We start from the raw sequence: 18,533 nt of genomic DNA, 5'->3' as shown, positions 1-18,533 counted from the left end.
TCTAGGCAGGCTTTATCTTTGATTTTGGACATTAAAAACTGTAATTTATAATAATTTATTGAATGGTAATAATAATACTTTAAAATCATGGATCAGTTTTGTAATATAAATTTTCATGGCCAATATAGAAATTACTCTTTGCCTGAAATATTAAACTTATTATTTTAAAGGTAAATGTGATTTTAATGTGATATAATTTATAGTCCATAAAATAATTCTTGTAATTTATATAATTTAGTGAGTTTTAGTATTCACAAGGTTGTACAACCATCATTGTTTTCTCATTCCAAAGCACTTTCATCATTCTCAAAAGAAACCAAATACATACAGTTCTTTATACTTCTCTCTCCTCCCAAGCCCGGCAACCACTGCTCTGTGTTTTTGTCTTTATGCTTTTGTCTATGCTGGCCATTTCACCTGAGTAGAATAATAAGAGTATATTTGTTTGTTTTTTTGTTTGTTTGTTTTGTATCTGGCTTGTTTCACTGAGCATAATTTTGAAGGCTCATCCATGAATGGGTAGTATGTCAGTAGTTCATAGCTTTTTTCTGGATGGATAATTTTCCCTTGTATGGATATTCCACATGTGGTTTATTCCTCAGTTCATGGTTGTTTGTATAGTTTTCATTTTTTGGTATTATAAATTATGTTGATAAAATTTGAGTGTAAGTTTTTCTATGAGGGTAAACTTTCAGCTTTTCAGTTCTTTTGGGTTTGTACCTAGAACTGGAATAACTGGGTCATGTTGTAAAGTATATGATTTGAAGAAATGCTATGCTATTGTCCAGAGTGATTACATCATTTTATGTTCCTGCCAGAATGTATAAGGGTTTGAATTTCTCTATCTCCTTGCCAACCCTTGTTATTTATTTATTTATTTTCAATTTATTTCGTTTTTGCCATAGAGCATGTGTTCTCACTGAAAGGTGATAAAGAGAGGAAAGTGAGGAATCATCATCCTTAGGGGAGATGGCCATGCTGCAATTCCTTCTCCTCCATTTTCCTCTTAGGATTTTGGGCACACATGCACATGCACGTGCCCTGCATGATTTTCAAGCTGCAAGTCAGGACTTTATATGTAGTTGACCATGTGAGAATCAGCACCTTAACCACCATGTCACCTGCTGGTTCCTTGTTTGTCTTTTTAAATTATAGCTGTTCTACTTGTTGTGAAGTAATATCAAGCTTATTTTTTTCCTTAATAAGGAATTATAACCATTTTCAATCTTGATTTTTAGGTGCTGTACTTCTTTGTAGTGTACAGGGATTAGCAGTTAATGTTGACCCTGTCCTATACACATGGCTCATCTATCAGCCTCAGAAACGAACAAGCAGACATATGCAGCAGGTGAGAGACTTTTATAATGTTTATTCTCTCTTTTTAAAAATAATTGTTTATTTAATTTTATTTATCATTATTACATTGTTTTAATTCACTATAAGGCATGTGTGCTCACTAGAAAGACAGTGCAAGAAAGAGAGAGATGGTAAAATGAGAAAGTAAGCCAACCACCAGGTCCAGGACTCGAACCATCATCAGCCATATGGAGTTTAGCACCTTAACCACCATACGACCCAGACCTGATCATTTTTTTCTTAATAATAATTCACTGTTGGTTTGTAAATCTTTTTCACAATACAATCAATTCATCATAAAATCATAAATGCTTCTAATAGAATCATGTCTTTTTTAGTAATTTTCTTTTTGTAGATCTATCAAAATTTCTCTCACTCTACCCCTTTCAGAAAATTCTGTTCCGGGAACCAGCAGTTAGTGTAATGGCTATGTCGCTGGACTCCCACGTAGTCGACCGTGGTTCACATCCTGGACCCGGTGGCTTAAAACTCACACCGGGCGCATGTGCGTGCGTGCCCAAGATCCCGAGAGGAGAATGGAGGAGAAGGGATTGTGGTGTGACCATCCCCCCTGGGGGGTGATTTCTCGCTTTCTGTCTCTATGTCTCTGTCTGTCTGGCGAGCGCACGCGCCCTATAGCGAAAAAAATCTCTCCAAAAAAAAAAAAAAAGAAAGAAAATTCTGTTCAGTAATTTCTATATAAGAAATCATTGCTCAATATGTAGTTTCTTTGGCTACTAATGGGGTTTTCTGTAGAATTGTTTGTAAAGCAAATAGATGAGTTTAGGTAGTTTCCTTTCACAACCTGTTTTTCCTCATAGTGCCACAGAACAGGCATTGTTAAGTAAATGTTAATCTTTGTTTTCTCTATCTCTGTATTTCTTATTCTTCTTTAGGTTTATTCAACGAACAGACATTTAATGCCTAATCCTGGGATTGGGGGTGGTTGGTTAAAAAAGTTTGGGATATGTGTTTGTTTGAAAGGATCTGAATTAATTACAAAGCAAGAAGTAGGTCATTGTAGTTTCTAGAATACATAAATGTAAAATTATCTGTCATGATTCTTAGATGTAATTCTTACAGCTGGTTTTTGTATTTCTCACTTTAAAAATGAAGAAATCAATGCTTATTGAGATTTTTCTTACCTCGATTCAACAGTCAATACATAGAACTAAGAATTTCCAAGGACATGTTTGTGCTATATTAAATTGAATTTTCTCTCTGGCGTAATTGGGGTTTTGCAATATTCTGTCTGGAACAGTTTTGTATCTTTTTTTCTGAAGTAGTTAGGTGGTAGAGAAATATAACTACATGAGAATTAAAATAGTCATTTCTGTGTAGATGTATGCTCAGGATTATGTGAAATAAAAAAGAGAAATGATTCTCACAGCAGAGGACGTGTGACAAGGAGGAATTAATAAATAAGCTGAGCACCATTAGAGTAAGCTAGATAGGAAAGGTTGTTCTAGACTGACCTGTTTGAGCAAAGGCAAAGTTGCAAACTATGACAAGAAAGAAACTTTCACTGTTTCCAGACTGGAGTCAGGTGTTCTTGTAAGTTACTGGTAGACATTGGAAACCATTTCATAAAGGATTTCTTTTTTGAGAGGTTTTTGCTATAAGGCACATGCGCTCGCCAGGAAGGCAGAGAGAGACAGAGAGACAGAAAGCAAGAAGTCACCCCCCAGGGGGGATGGCCATGCCGCAGTCCCTTCTCCTCGATTCTCCTCTAGGGATCTTGGGCAAGCGCGTACACGTGCCCGGCATGAGTTTAAGCCACCAGGCCTGGGACTCAAACCACAGTCGAATACATGGGAGTCCAGCGACATAGCCATTACGTTAACTGCAGGTCCCACCTACAGGATGTTATTTGTAATGCTAAGTATTTGAAATTTTTAGAGGATAGAGAACTATCAGAATCTGATATAAACAGATTTGTATTTTAGAAAGTTTACTCTAGCAGAATATAGATGATAGGTAATAGAGAAGTAAGGCTAATGGCAGGAACCATTTGAGAAAAATTTTCATTGTAAATTCTGAGTTGATTATTTTATAAGTGATATAATTATTTCCAGAACACAATTGAAGGTCAAGTAGAGTGTTTTAGGATCTTATTTAAATTAGACATTTATTTCTCTGATACCAAGTGCATTCAAGGTTTTTTTAAAAAGAATTATTTAATTTTATTTATTATTATTATTTAATTTGCTACAGGGCATGGGGACTCACCAGAGAGAGACAGAGAGAGAAAGAGAGAGAGTGAGAAAGCAAGCCACCGGGTCCAGAACTTGAATCGTGGTTGGACATGTGGGAGTTCAGCACCTTAACCATCATGCTACCTACACCTACTGACCCACAGTCAAGGTTTTGATTTTTAGCTTTATTAGATTATTTCATGAGTATTTTAAAATTAAGTTTTTTTAACGCCTATGTTCAAAATAGTAGCTTTATTTAAAATATAAACTAGCAGTCATTATCCCACTCATTCAGAAATAATATCATAGTAAATATCTTCATGGCAAACCTTTGCATTTATGTTTATTCACTTAGAATATAAGGGTACTTCCAAAAGTTTGTGGAAATACAAAATTAAGCAAGGAGTTTATTTTGATGGAATAAAACCCTAAAATCATGGATAGGTTTTTTTTTTTTTTTTTCTTAACATACATTTTTCATAAACATTTTAAAGTCCCCTCATATATTTTTAGAAGTTTAGGGACCAGCAGATGGCATAATGGTTACATTGCTTGACTCTCATGTAATCGATCATGGTTCAAGTCCCAGATCTAGGTGCCTAAACTCATGATTTGACTGTGTCCATGCATGCCCAAAATTCCAAAAGGAGAATGGAAAAGGGATTGTAGCGTGTCCATCCCGCTGGGGGGAGATTTCTCTCTGTCTCTGGCAAGCACACGTGCCCTGTAGCAAAATCTCTCTTTTAAAAAAAAAAAAAAAAAAGTAATCCGTAGCTCTCAGCATTTATTTTGGCACTTTTAACTCCTATTTTAAGATTTTAGTTATGTTGCCGGGTTGTGCATACTGAAATTGGTATAGTATTTATATTTACATTTATACCAGCAATTTATAACATTGCTATTTTACTAGATTAGTAATACTCAAAAATATACTTTAAAAATATTCTTGGGACCAGCAGTTAGCATAATTGCTATGTCGCTGGACTCCCATGTAGTCGCCCGCAGTTCGAGTCCCAGACCTGGTGGCTTAAACTCATGCCGGGCACGTGTGCGTACGTGCCTAGGATCCCTAGAGGAGAATGGAGGAGAAGGGATTGTGGCATGGCCATCTCCCCTGGGGGGGGGGGATTTCTCACTTCCTGTCTCTCTGTCTCTGTCTTTTTGGCGAATGCATGCACCCTATAGCAAAAACCTCTCAAAAAAAATATACTTGATGTATTATTTTAGTCTTAAAATTTTTTTATTCATAGAAAACAATATAGTCAAGCCAAATGTCTTCATCACTCAGCTTCAATAATTATTAACTCATGACTAATCTTTTTTACTTTTTAAATAACTCAGGCTAAGAAATACCAATATGCAATATTGGTGAAAATACAGAGAATGCTCAGTATTATTGTGAGTGAACATTATGAATTTGGCAGTATCTAATAAAACTGAAAATGAGCAGACCCTCTCACTTCAAAAGCCTACTTTTTGATGCAGGTTATGCTGTTACAGTGATATTTATATATGTGTAAAGAATCTCATACAGTATGTTATTTCATACCCATTACAATAAGTCTTGTCAGTGATTCCTTATGCATATATGAATGTCACTTTAACAGCATACACACAAACACACACACACACATATTATATCTTCATCCTCAAAACCATTCTGTGTATGTGTGTAAATAAAAGTGTAAAAAATTTATTTGAATGAATGATAATGATATTGTAACAGTAGTTGACTCTAAGAGCAAGGGGTTGCTTGTAAAAGGGTTATTTTAGCTGTATCTGTAACTTTTCATTCATCTCCTTTATAGAAAAATGTAAATATGATAAAATGTTAATTGTCACTAATTATTGGTTATAATGGGAATATGGGAGTTGTTTTATTATTTGTAATCCTTTGTACTTTTTTTTTTTTTTTGAGAGGTTTTTGTTATAGGGCGCTTGCGCTTGCCAGACAGAGAGAGACATAGAGACAGAAAGCGAGAAATCACCCCCCAGAGGGGATGGTCACGCCGCAATCCCTTCTCCTCCATTCTCCTCTTGGGATCTTGGGCACGCACGCACACGCGCCCGGTGTGAGTTTGAAGCCACCGGGTCTGGGACGCGAACCACGGTTGACCATGTGGGAGTCCAGCAACATAGCCATTACGCTAACTGCTGGTTCCCTCCTTTGTACTTTTATGATATATTTTACTAAAAGTAAAGGAGGACATGTTTTATAGGAATGAAATATGAAGACTTTAGTTATTTTGGGATCATGGGGCATTAATGGTGCAAGGAAAAGATGTGTCTGGAGCTAGAATATAGCTGAAACTTAGGGGAATTCTTTAGTACCAGAAAGAAGCATGTAGATTGCTAAAACAAACATGGTCTATTTTGATATTTTTGACTAGAGTGGCCATATTTCTAGAACAGTGAAAGGAATCCCTGGTCTTATTTCTTGTCATTAATTATCACTTCATGCTTGATATATAGCACTTATATTAGTAGTCATTCAACCAATATTATTGTTGGTCTCTTGGGCAACATTTTACTGAATACAACTGTGTATAAGACATATAAGAGCCTTACTCTTGTGTTAGAAAGAGTTTTTGATTGATCTTTTAATGTATTTTTACTTATGTAAAAATATTCTTGGAATTTCAGTTACCCAAGGAAAGAATTTTTTCTTTGTTTTTAGATATCAGTACTACAAGACATCTATTAATCTCATCTCTCAGCTTCTATGCATGGATTCAGCACAAACATTTTCTCTACAGTAGTTATTTATTGGGTCATTGGAAAAGTCATGACATATTTTTGCATAGAAAAATACATCATGGCTTTTCCAATGACCCAATATTATATATTAATTTTAATCCTTAACATGGTTGTATTTCTTAGAATGGCTGGTTTTATTTCAGTTATATAAAAAATAGAAATTCAAGGAACTTTTTGAATTACTGAATATTAGAGCATAAAGAGTTTTCCAGCAACCTTTTCCACATTCCTCCTTAATTTATAGATGAGGATGTTCAAATGAATCAAAGCTTACCATATGCTGAGACTTTCTCATCTGTGCCTTAAAAGTTATTTTCTATTTAGATTTGTATGAGTATTATCAGACTGACTAAATACTTTGTAAGAAAGCAGGGACTCTGCATTGTGATGTTTCCCACAATATAGTGGGTGGTTGGAAAAGTCATGACACATTTTTGCATAGAAATACATAAAAAAATATGTCATGACTTTTCTGACGACCCAATATTTTTTCTTTCCATTTTCTCATTTTCATATTTCCTATTTTTAACTCACCCCAAGTTACAACTTGTAAAATAATTAGCCTTTTTCCTCCTATCTCAGAATTCAGTTGATTATATTACACAGCTATATGATACATGTGTTTTCACTGAAACCCTTTTTGGGGGAGAAGAAGGGGGAGGTTTTTTGCTATAGGGCACATGCACTCACCAGAAAGAGACACAGAGACAGAAAGCAAGAAATCACTTCCCAGGGGGGATAGCCATGAAATCCCTTCCCCTTCATTCCCCTCTTGCAATCTTGAGCACGTAAGCACATGTGCCCAGCATGAGTTTAAGCCACCGGGTCTGGGACTCGAACCGCGGTTGACTACATGGGAGTCCAGTAACATAGCCATTACTCCAACTGCTGGTCCCCGAAACACTTATTTAATAATGTAAATAATCCTAAGTACCATAAGTTGGGTGAGGCTTGAAGTTGGATCTGTAAACCTAAGGTTGTCATTGTATTACAGATAACTATAGACGCAGCAGCCTGACTGGTCTCTGCTAGATATATCATCTGATACAGCTGTATTACGTTTATCATCTGTTGTTTCCCAAGCTGAAATTTCCTTTTCCATTTGTGGCTAAAACCCAACATTCAATGATTATTTTCTGCCTACTTCAACATTGATATTTGATCCTTCAACAAACTTAAAAATACCTTTTTATTTATTTTTTGCCAAAAACCTGACAAGATTGTATTGGGTGTCATCAGCAGTAACATCAAATTTTATTTCAATGAAAAAAAGATGAGACAAGTGCTTTATTTTTCAGCTCAACAGTCATGCATTTGATATAGGATCATAATGTTTTCCAGCCTGCTGTAACTGTAGATTTTTTTTGTGTGTCTCCTGAATATGCTATGGATGTTGTCTTACCAGGTAAAATATACAGGCTTTCAGTATTTCTTCAAAAAATTGAACTTTCCATAAAAACAGGTGTAGAATTGGTTTATAGAAGTATGTTTCTAAAAATATTCTGTAAGAATAACTTTCTTCTTTTTTCTTTCTTTTTTTTTTTTTTTTTTCTTTTGAGTGATTTTTGCTGCACTCTTAGAGAGACAGAAAGTGAGAATTCACCTCCCAGGGAGGATGGCCACACTACAGTCCTTTCTATATTCTCTTCTTGGGATTTTAGGTATACACATATACACGCCTGGTGTGAGGTTTTTAAGCCACTGGGTCTGGGACTTGAACCTCAGTTGACTATGTGGGAGTCTAGTGATGTAACCGTTATGCCATCTGCTGGTCTCAGAATAACTTTCTTTTTTTCTAAGTATCAAAATTTTCAAAGCAAATTTTAGTTTTGGTTTTCTCTTTCCATAGTATTTTTATTGTTCTCACTGAAGTTTATGTTAACTGGGTCCTTCCCAGGCTCTCTTGTGTTTTAAATGCAGAAATGTAATTTATAATTTAGATAGATAAGCATTTGTATGGGGGGGATAGATTGGGGAAGGGAGAAATAGATTGATTTAAAATAATAAAACTTCAACCTCAACTTGTGGACTACTCTCAAGGATGCCATGTTTAACTTTCACTACTAAGAAATAGCAATTCATTCATTCATTTTGTCTCTTTTCAGCAGCCTGTGGTATCTGTTCCTCTTGTTATGCCGATTAGCAGAAGGAAAGAGGATGAGGTGTCTGTTGGAAGTGCACCATTGGCAAAGCAGCAGTCATATCAGGCATCTGAATATGCTAGCAGCCCTGTAAAAACAAAAACAATAACAGGTATGTGACAAGAACTGCCAAGAGTTTGTAATTTTTTGTACCCCTAAATAAATAAGTTAGCCTGCCACAACTTCATGAATGCTAGCCAAAGACATGAATCTCCTGAGACAGAGATAAAGGACGCTATTATTCACCACATTGCTAGTAATCGGACTTTTAACATTTTCTTGTGTTCAAGTCCTAAGCCCACTTCCCATAGGGTGGCATGAAGTGAGCTGATGACATCTATATACAGTGGACTAGATTAATGGGAGAAACCATGTGTTTAAGGAACCTAAACCTTTTGAGGCCAGCAGGTGACAGGGTAGTAAGGTGTTGGATCCCACAAGGCCAACTCCATGGTTGGAGGCAGTGGCCCAGATCTGTGGATTGAGAGTCATGCCAGGCATGTATGTATGTGCCCAAAATCCTAAGAGGATACTAGAGGAGAAGGGATTGCAGCATGGCTATCCTCCTAGGGAATGATTTCTCATTTTTTGTCTCTGGCAAGTACACATGTCCTAAGTCAAAAACCAAAAACCTAAAAAGGAACCTAAACCTTTTAAAATGGATAGAAAACATGCCTGCTGTTTTCTGTAGAGGGAGGCCTATGTCTGCTTTGCAGGGTTGTAAGCAAACTTAACCCTTTGCCGAGGATTACCATGTTTCTGTCATCTCAGACAAATATGAAGGACTTCAAAAAGTTTGTGGAATAATAGAATTAAGTGTAAGTTTATTTTGGTGCAAGAAAGAAATTAAAATCTGTGCAGCATTTAAAAATTTTTTTGAATTTATTTTTAATTTTGTATAATACATTTATTTTTAAATAATTATTTATTTAATTTAATTTATTATGATTATTATTATTTAGTTTGACCTGAGAGAAAAAGAGAGGCAGAGAAAGAGGAGAGTGAGAAAGCAAGCTGCCAGGAACCAGCAGTTAGCGTAATGGCTATGTCGTTGGACTCCCACGTAGTCGACCGCGGTTCGCGTCCCGGACCCGGTGGTTTAAAACTCACGCTGGGCACATGTGCGTGCGTGACCAAGATCCCAAGAGGAGAATGGAGGAGAAGGGATTGCAGCGTGACCATACCCCCTGGGGGATGATTTCTTGCTTTCTCTCTCTATGTCTCTCTCTCTGTCTGGCAAGCGCATGCGCCCTATAGCGAAGAAGAAACCTCTCCAAAAAAAAAAAAAAATGAAAGAAAGAAAGAAAGCTGCCAGGTCCAGGACTCAAACCTTGGTCAGCCATGTTGGAGTCCAGTGCCTTAACCACCACACCACCTGCCGGCCCCTGTGTATCATTTCTTAATAACATGCATTTTCATGAACTTTTTGAACACCCTGCAATCTTTGAAAACACAATGGGAAACAAAGACTCACTGCTTCTACTTACACGATATGAAGAAAAACTTGGGGTGAATTGTCTCACAGTAAAACGTCTGTATTTTAGAGAATTCTAGAAAACCATAATATATCTCAATCTTCTTTCTCTTTCTTTCACATTCTCAGCAAGATCATTTATACAAATAATAAACATAAATATTCTTCCATGAATTAATTTCCCTTATTTCCTTTTGTGTAACAAAAAGTACTTTATGGTTTTCTTTTAAATGATGTTTTTCTCTTTACCCTCTAAATATTGTGATACCAGGCCACATTTCTTCAGATGGCTGTTGTTCACGTTTATTTCTCATGACTCAGATATTTCTAACCATATTGATAATTTCATATTTTCAATAAGTTAAAACCATTTACTAAATGTCTACATGGAGAAGACAGTATTCTAAATAAAACTGAGGGCAGAAATGTAAGATATTATACCTACCCTTAAGGAATTTAAATTATGACCACATACACAAAGATGTTCAAATAAACATTCGTGATTTAAGAGGAAGAGTAACTTATTTTCTTGTCTAATTTAACAACAAAAGTGCTAAAATAAATTTTAGTGGAGTTTTATACATAACAATTACTAGTCTGTGCTTTATTACTTTTCCTAAAATATGACATATTGTTTATTGTGCATAATCATTAGATTTCTGCCTGTCAGTATCCACAGGCCTTTTAGTTTCATGAGAATTTCTTTACCAATTGGCGAAAATACCTATGTTTAATTTTTTATCTTAGATTAACTGTGATTTATATTGATTTTTTTATTATTATTTTAATTTACTTTATATAATCACTGTGTATCACTACAACTTATAAAATGAATTTACTTAACATGAACACACTTTGCAGCAATCCAGTTGAAGATATCAGACAGGTTACCAACATACAGTTCTCCATTTCTGTGTCCCTCAAATGTCTTGCCTCTCAATTTTTCTCATTGATTCTTTTCCTCTCTCCCCCATTTCCTACCCTCTTCCCACACTGTCTCTCATTTCCATAACTGTTTTCCGTGCTTTTATATCCTCTAATCTTTCTGTTTCTGCCAAAGAGGTGGACAGTCTGTATATATTAAGTGGAGACACACAATGTTTCTCTTTCATAGCCTGGCTTGCTTCACTCAGCAGTAAATCTTCCATATTCATTTTTATCAAATTCCAGGATCTTCTTGGTTTTTTTTTTTTTTTTTTTAATGGTTGAGTAGTATTTCATAGTGTATATATGCTACACTTTTTCAATCCATTCATCTGTAATGGACATTTGGGTTGGTCCTGTGTCTTAACAATTGTGATAGATGTACACACACACTTCTTTGACTGAGCGTTTTCCTGCACTTGGCTGGATACTCAGGAGTGAAATTGGTGTTACCTCTTAATAAGTTTTATCTTTAATTCACATGTCTGGGTGTACCTTTTTTTTTTTCTTTCTTAGGGTGCATGCGCTCGCCAGACAGACAGAGAGAGACAGAGAGACAGAAAGCAAGAAATCACCCCCCAGTGGGGATGGTCACGCCGTAATCCCTTCTCCTCCATTCTCCTCTCAGGATCTTGGGCACGCACGCACGCACACGCGCCTGGTGTGAGTTTTAAGTCACCGGGTCCGGGACGTGAACCGCGGTCGACTACGTGGGAGTCCAGCGACATAGCCATTACGCTAACTGCTGGTTCCCCTGGGTGTACCTTTTACAGGAATTTTTTTAAAAGTGTGTAAGTTAGGAGGAGTACTTTAGTTAAAAACAGGTAATAAAATTTCTAAATCTGCTTATTAATGAATATGTAAATTGTAAGATGCTGCAGTTAACTGAAAACAAATGAAAGATTGAAAGACCCCTGCCAGTTCCTCTTGGTTGAATGTTCAGCCTTCTTTAGTACATTTAACAATATCTGTGACTTACTGACATAGGGAACTATACCTGTGTCATTCTACTTCACTAAATATTAATGAACTGTATGTCTTTCTCATATTAGAGAAAATAATATAGAAGAGATATTCTCATATTTTACCTCAACATCCCTATTGATTGTCTTAGAGTGTTGTGAACAGGTTACTGTGTGCACTGGTTACAAACTTATCTGATGAGACGGAACATACTCATGTGCAACAAGTTACATGAAGAGGATTTATTACTTACAGGTAGGCAGCAAGGGACAACAGAAGCCTAGGATTCCTTGTGAACTGGCTTCCCAAGGCTCAGGAAAATTGCCTGGAATGGATAGTTTCTCATCTATTCATGCCCCATTTGCGCTGCAGTTAAGGGATGTGAGAGAGCAGCCTGCCCTAATTTCCTCTATCCTAGATCAATGTGGCTTGCTGGTTAAATCATTGAAGTGTCCTATTTCTAGGGGGAACTAGGACAGAGCCCTCCCTATCTCAAGATGTTGCATTCCAGCACATTTATAGTTATTCTTGAGTATACAAGTGCAAAAGGGAGGAGCACTGGGTTGGTCCAAAACTATGCAGAGAAGTGTTCTGTAGGTCCAAAGGAGCCCACTAAACCAAAGAAAGCATTGGTTCAGGTAGTTAAAAATCAAATCTGGGGACCAGCAGTTAGCGTAATGGCTATGTAGCTGTCCTCCCATATAGTCACCCGCAGTTCAAGTTCCGTACCCAGTGGCTTAAACTCACACCAGGTGCTTGTGCGTGCGTGCCCAAGAGCCCAAGAGGAGAATGGAGGAGAAGGGATTGCAGCATGGCCATCCCCCCTGGGGATTTCTCGCTTTCTGTCTCTCTGTCTCTGTCTTTCTGGTGAGCACATACAACCTATAGCAAAAACCTCTCAAAAAAAAAAAAACACAAAAAAACAAAAAACAAACAAACAAAAAACAACAACTGGAGTTACTGGAGTTGTGAAAAGATTAGAGGAATAAAAAAAATCAGTTGTGTGCCAGCAGGTGATGTGGAGGTTAAGACAGCTGGATCCATGGCCAACTTGGTGGTGTGTCTGTGCATGGATGCCCATCCCAAGAAAATAATGGGTAAGGGATTGTGGCATGGCCATCTCCCTGGGGTGATTTCTCTCTTTCTGTCTCTTGCTCTCTCACTCTCTTGCTCACTGTCTCTCTCCAGTGAACCTACATGAAAGTGAGAAAAAAAAATCAAGAACATATCTAAATCTGCAGACCCAGACAGAGAGTCAGTGGGATACCCTTAAATATGTTACTGAAAGGTCTGAGAGCCAGGTGATCTGGGAAGGTAATGTGGGTGAATAGTTCTTGAGCAAGTAAACCTGGGAAATAGGGAAATACGCTCCGTGATATATATAGTATATACTTACAGCACTTTGAGGATCAGGGCAGGCTGTGCCATAATGTTGCTAGGGCCAGGCATCTACAACTACTGACATACTGCCTGATTCTCTCCTGTTAAATTATTACCAGGGAATAAACATTTTTTATATTATAAAGGACTCTCTGATATTAGAGATAGAAACTGTATATAACTGATTTTTAAGTAAAAAGTTTTTGAAAGGAGTACTATTTATTGATTCCTATAACCAAATGCTAAAAAGGGCAGATAGGTCTTTTTTTTTTTTTTCTTCATTTGAGAGGTTTTTCACTCTAGGTTGTGTGTGCTCACCAGACAGACAGAGGGAGACAGAGAGACAGAAAGCAAGAAATCACCCCCCAAGAGGGGATGGCCATGCCGCAATCCCTTCTCCTCCATTCTCCTCTCGGGATCTTGGGCACGCACGCACACGCACCCGGCGTGGGTTTTAAGCTACCGGGGGTCCGGGACATGAACTGCGGTCGACTACATGGGAGTCCAGCGACTTAGCCATTACGCTAACTGCTGGTTCCCAGATAGCTCTTTTCTTTGGAATGACTTAGTACCAGAAATTTCCCACTGACTGGACTATCTTTCTGTGTTGAAATTTCTTTTACTGAATGTAGAATTCTCAACATAAGCAGTATAGGTAACTGTGGTGCCCGTGATCTTACTTTCTTAACTCTCTATGATCAAAGAGACACTTGTCTAGTGTCTACTGAAAATGCACTTGTCAGGACCAGCAGATGACATAACGATTATGTCTCTGGACTCTTATGTAGTCAACCACATTTTGAGCCCTAGACTTGGCAGCCTAAAACTCATGCAAGGGGCGTGTGTGTGCATGCCCAGAATCCTGAGAGGAGAATGGAAGAGAAGGGATTGCTGTGTAGTCATCCCCTCTTGGGGGGAGATTTCTCATTTTCTGTCTCTCTGTGAGTACATGCACCCTATAGCAAAAATTTCTTTTTAAAAAGTAAAAGAAAATGCACTTGTCATGGATTATGTGTACTTGCCCTGTCTTGGATCACGTGCATGTCTTGAATGGCCACCATAACTCAGGAGATTAGTACTAGGATTGTCCCAGTGTCATCCCAGGTTGGGTCTGTCTACTCCTGTGTTCAGGGACATGAAATAAAAAAACAGAAACAGACATAGAAAATGTATGGATAGCAGAAACATGGCTCACAAGGATAATTTTTGAGAGTTATTCTATTAGGTTGTCAGAAAAGTCATGAAGTGTTTTGCATTGAAAAAAAGAAAAATACACCATGAATTTTCCAGCAACCCATTAGCTTGTCTACTAATTTATCATCTTCCTATTAGTCACAGGTTTTCAACATAAAATGTTAATTATATAACACTTAGACTATATCACATTCACATATTTCCATTTTGATAGGAAGAAGATAAATGGACTAGGAAGGCACACATGAGGGGGGAAGAATCTAGAAGAAAGGCATGCGATGCACAGGAACTATATAATGCTTTTTTTGTTTTGTTTTCTTTTGTCTTTTTAATCTGGAGTTTATTCAGTTGTGGGAAATAGATTAGAATGTGTTTTTGTTGTATATGATTTTCAGTAATTTAATTTTGCTTTGTACAGTTTTATTCATTTTCCTACTTTGTTTCATTACAAAGTATTTTTCCCAGACATCCATTAATTTAACATGATTTAACCTATAATGTCACATAAAGTTCTTGAAGAACACATTATGATGTTAATAAGTACATTTTAAGTTTTTTAGATACAGGTTTTTTGGAAATAAGTTTAAGTTATTCTAGTTTTTTATACCAACTGGCAAGAATTCAGCAAAAATTCAATCAAATTGTTTTGTGTGCAGTCTTTTCACCCCTTTTAGCAGTCAGAACAAGATTATAGTTTCCAGATGAAATTCTGAATGTCACATAGTGATGACATATATTTTCCTGGTTGGCTCAGCATGAGATGCAATTTTGCATGCCATGTCACGCTGACTTGCAGAATCCAAAAGCCATTATTTCCCAAGGGGCTTTCAAGAGTGATAGTATTGAATGTACTTTGTATTTTGATGAAAAGTCTCAGGGATTATTGCAGTTCTGTGGCAAGGTTTTTGCAGCCTTAAATATTATCTAACCTTTAGAAATTTAAAAAATAGTATTATTATGTGAAGGTAACTTTCTCTTCAAGTTACTTAAATTTTTATTACCAAATAAGCCTGCCAAAAATAATGATCACTGTAAGCTATTGATTAAGAATTAGAGAGGTATGATAGATAAACGAGTAGATAGGGACTAAAAGAACGTAAGTTTGGAGTCTGTCCCCATCCCATGTCTATCTCACATAGCCTCACTTTCTTCATTTATGAAATGATAGTAAGTATTCCCTGTGTAATCTTTCTGAATTAGGCCTGTGCCATTACCCTAGGATTTCCTACCTTATTGTTTCTTTTCTGTCCTCATAATACTTACTGTGTTTTCCATTCTCTCCTGTCTCCTTCTCTGAAATGTATATCAAGGCCACATCTGATTCCAGAATCTTATAATCGTTTCTGATATTGAGCAGATATATAATAAATAGTTGTTACATGAATGAACAAAACTTTGTTATTTTTACTTATTTAAGGTTATAAAAATCACATCTCTTAATCCTTTTTCTTATGACCTACACTTTATTTGAATGGATACTCTATACAACTTTTCATATGTGTTTCTCAGATACATTTACCAAATATTTAGGGGAAGTTAGTAGCTTGTGGTATATTTTCAATTGGTTTACCCAGTTTTTCAGGGTATTCCTTTTATCAAAATATCAAAAATTTAGATATATTTTAAATTGTTGAATTATGGTAAAAATAGTCCAAATAGAATCTACATAAAATTTTATCTGTAGTCAGGCAATCAATAAATGTAATGTTGAATTCCTGCAGTGTTCTTAACTAAAGTGCTAAAGTGCTTTGAGAAATTTTAAGTAGTATTTGACATCATGGTTTCTGTCCTGATTAACTTTAGGCTCTTACTGGATAGAGAAAAGATATGTTCAATGAGGTAGGCTTTATAGAACTGAGAAAAATCAGAGAATTCTTAAGGAAAGCCATTACTATAGACTTCAGGAATTAGAAAAGTTTTTATTGGGGAGGTCCAATTTAGATAGGTCTCAAATAGGATTTGAAAGTCAAGAGGGAGCAATTCATCTGGTTGGAAATGGCAAGGGGAAGACATTGATTAAAGTGGAACTTTCTTTAGTGGAGATACTAGCAAGTAAAGTTAAATAGATGTAAAGAAGCAAAATCAGTTTATATAGGTTTTTGAAAGCCAAATAGGGAACTTAAGTTTTCAGCCTAAAATACCATATACTCTTCAATATTATCCTGCAGTTGAGAGCAGCAGGATGTAACTGAAGAGTAAGCTTTGTTGCAAAACTGTGAGTAAATTTACTTTGTAGTAATAAAGATTTTTGTCAGGGTGGTGGCCAAAGAAATGAAGAAGATGGTATAGATTTAGGTTATTTTTGAAGAAAAAAATACTCCTTTTTCCTTACCTTTCCTTACCTTTTATATTTATATTTTTTCCCAGAAATTCCAGCATTACTTTAGGACCTTTAGCTTTTTTTGGTTCTTTTTATACATATGTGATTTAGAACAGAAAAAGAAGTCATCATTGAAATGCTTCCATAATTACTGAACTTTCCACATTATGAAAGTTTTGTGTTACCCATCCATTTCCCTCTAGAATGTAAGCTCCTCAAAGGCGTGATCCTGGTCTTATACATCTTTGTTTCCCTAGGACCTAGCACAAAATAGTCACTTAGTAATGCTTATTGAATGGAACTAAGTGAGTTTTCCGTAGCTCATAACTCTTGGAAGTGGCCAACATTTTCCTTTATCTCATTTTCAAGTGTTTTCCAAGCCACATCAACAGAATGGAAGAATAGAAGTACAGTAAGATTTGCAAATCAGCATTTGTTTGCCTTTATTTCTGCTGTACTGAAAATTCCCTAAATCCTTCTTATATCTCTTAAACACTTGAGGAGATGGGGGATTGAGAGACAGGTAGTAGGAGTGTGATTCCCTTTTACTATGTACTTCAACCCAATATTCTTGCCTTAAGGAACAGCAAGGAGGATAACATGGCTAAATTCAAAAGAGGACTGGAAAGAGGGATAAAAAGGAACTAAAAAAGACAATGAAGCCAGGTCCTAGAGGGATTTATAAACCATTGTAAGGACTTGATGTTAAAGCTGAGTAAGATGTAACTCAGCTGTTAGAAGTTGAAGTTGAGTAAGATGTATGTATCAGGCACAGGGCACAGGAGTATTTTCAGTATAGGGATGATATAACCTTTTCTGATTATTTTATCAGCATCTCTTTAGGTGCTATGTTGACAGTAGATTGCAGGGAGAAATGTATAGTAGCAGATAAACAAGTTGCCGTATGTCTATTGCCATAGTGCATGTCTGTAATCATGGTGATTTGGACAGGGTTAGTGTTACTAGAGAATTGAAGGTATTTTAAATCTAGTATAGGGTCCACCAGGTGGCATAGTGGTTAAGGCACTAGACTCTCACATGGCTGACCATGGTTTGAACCCTGGATCCAACTGCTTGAAACTCATGCCAGGCACATGTGTGTGCATGCCCCAAAATCCTGAGAGGAGAATAGAGGAGAAGGGATTGCAGTATGGCCATCCTCCCTGGGGAGGGAGGGTAATTTCTCGCTTTCTCTCTCTCTCTCTCTCTCTCTCTGGTGAGTGCATGTGCCCTATAGCAAAAATCTCTCTCTCGGGGACCACCAGATGGTATAATGGTTGCATCGCTGGAATCCCACGTAGTCAACTGTGATTGGACTCTGGACCTGGTGAGTTAAAACTCACGTTGGACACATGTATATACCCAAGATCCTAAGAGGAGAATGGAGGAGAAGGGACTGTAGTTATAACCATCACCACAGGGAATGATTTCTGGCTTTCTGTCTCTCTGGCAAACACACGTGTCCTATAGCAAAAATCTCTCTTAAAAAAAAAAAGATATGTCTCCAAAAAATGTTAAATCCAGTATAAATGCACATACAGGAAACAAATTGGAAAAAAAGAAACATGAGTGGATGACAGCTAGTCTTTCTCATAGCGGTGATAGGGTAGCACTTATTTTGGTAATCATCTTAGGATCTTCATACTCAAATTAGTCTTGAAAATCAAGATCTGATTTATTTAGTTTATGCTCCTACAAAAGTACTAAGATGCCGAGTTATATTTCATTAATATAAAATGTATGACTATGTATAGGTTATTTAGATATAAACAGATTTATATAGTAATGTAAATTATTGAATTGTTTAAAGTAATTTCTGAAATCTTACA

At 36.6% G+C, this 18,533-nt stretch overlaps 1 protein-coding gene across 2 annotated transcripts in view; it reads left to right on the top strand.

The window, feature by feature from the left end:
* VPS13B (vacuolar protein sorting 13 homolog B) overlaps positions 1–18,533 on the top strand; it is an 806,861-nt gene that overhangs the window by 286,725 nt on the left and 501,603 nt on the right. For both annotated transcript variants that reach the window (XM_027776225.1, XM_027776226.1), the window contains 2 exons: positions 1,239–1,348; positions 8,414–8,561. In XM_027776225.1, the coding sequence (XP_027632026.1) occupies positions 1,239–1,348; positions 8,414–8,561 (258 nt within the window). The remainder of the gene's footprint in view (positions 1–1,238; positions 1,349–8,413; positions 8,562–18,533) is intronic.

This window comes from Tupaia chinensis, unplaced genomic scaffold, assembly GCF_000334495.1.
Source record: "Tupaia chinensis unplaced genomic scaffold, TupChi_1.0 Scaffold000646_1, whole genome shotgun sequence".
NCBI classification, from domain to species: Eukaryota; Metazoa; Chordata; class Mammalia; order Scandentia; family Tupaiidae; genus Tupaia; species Tupaia belangeri.
The sequence above is the reverse complement of the archived record's forward strand: the minus strand, read 5'-3'. Positions and strand labels throughout refer to the sequence as shown.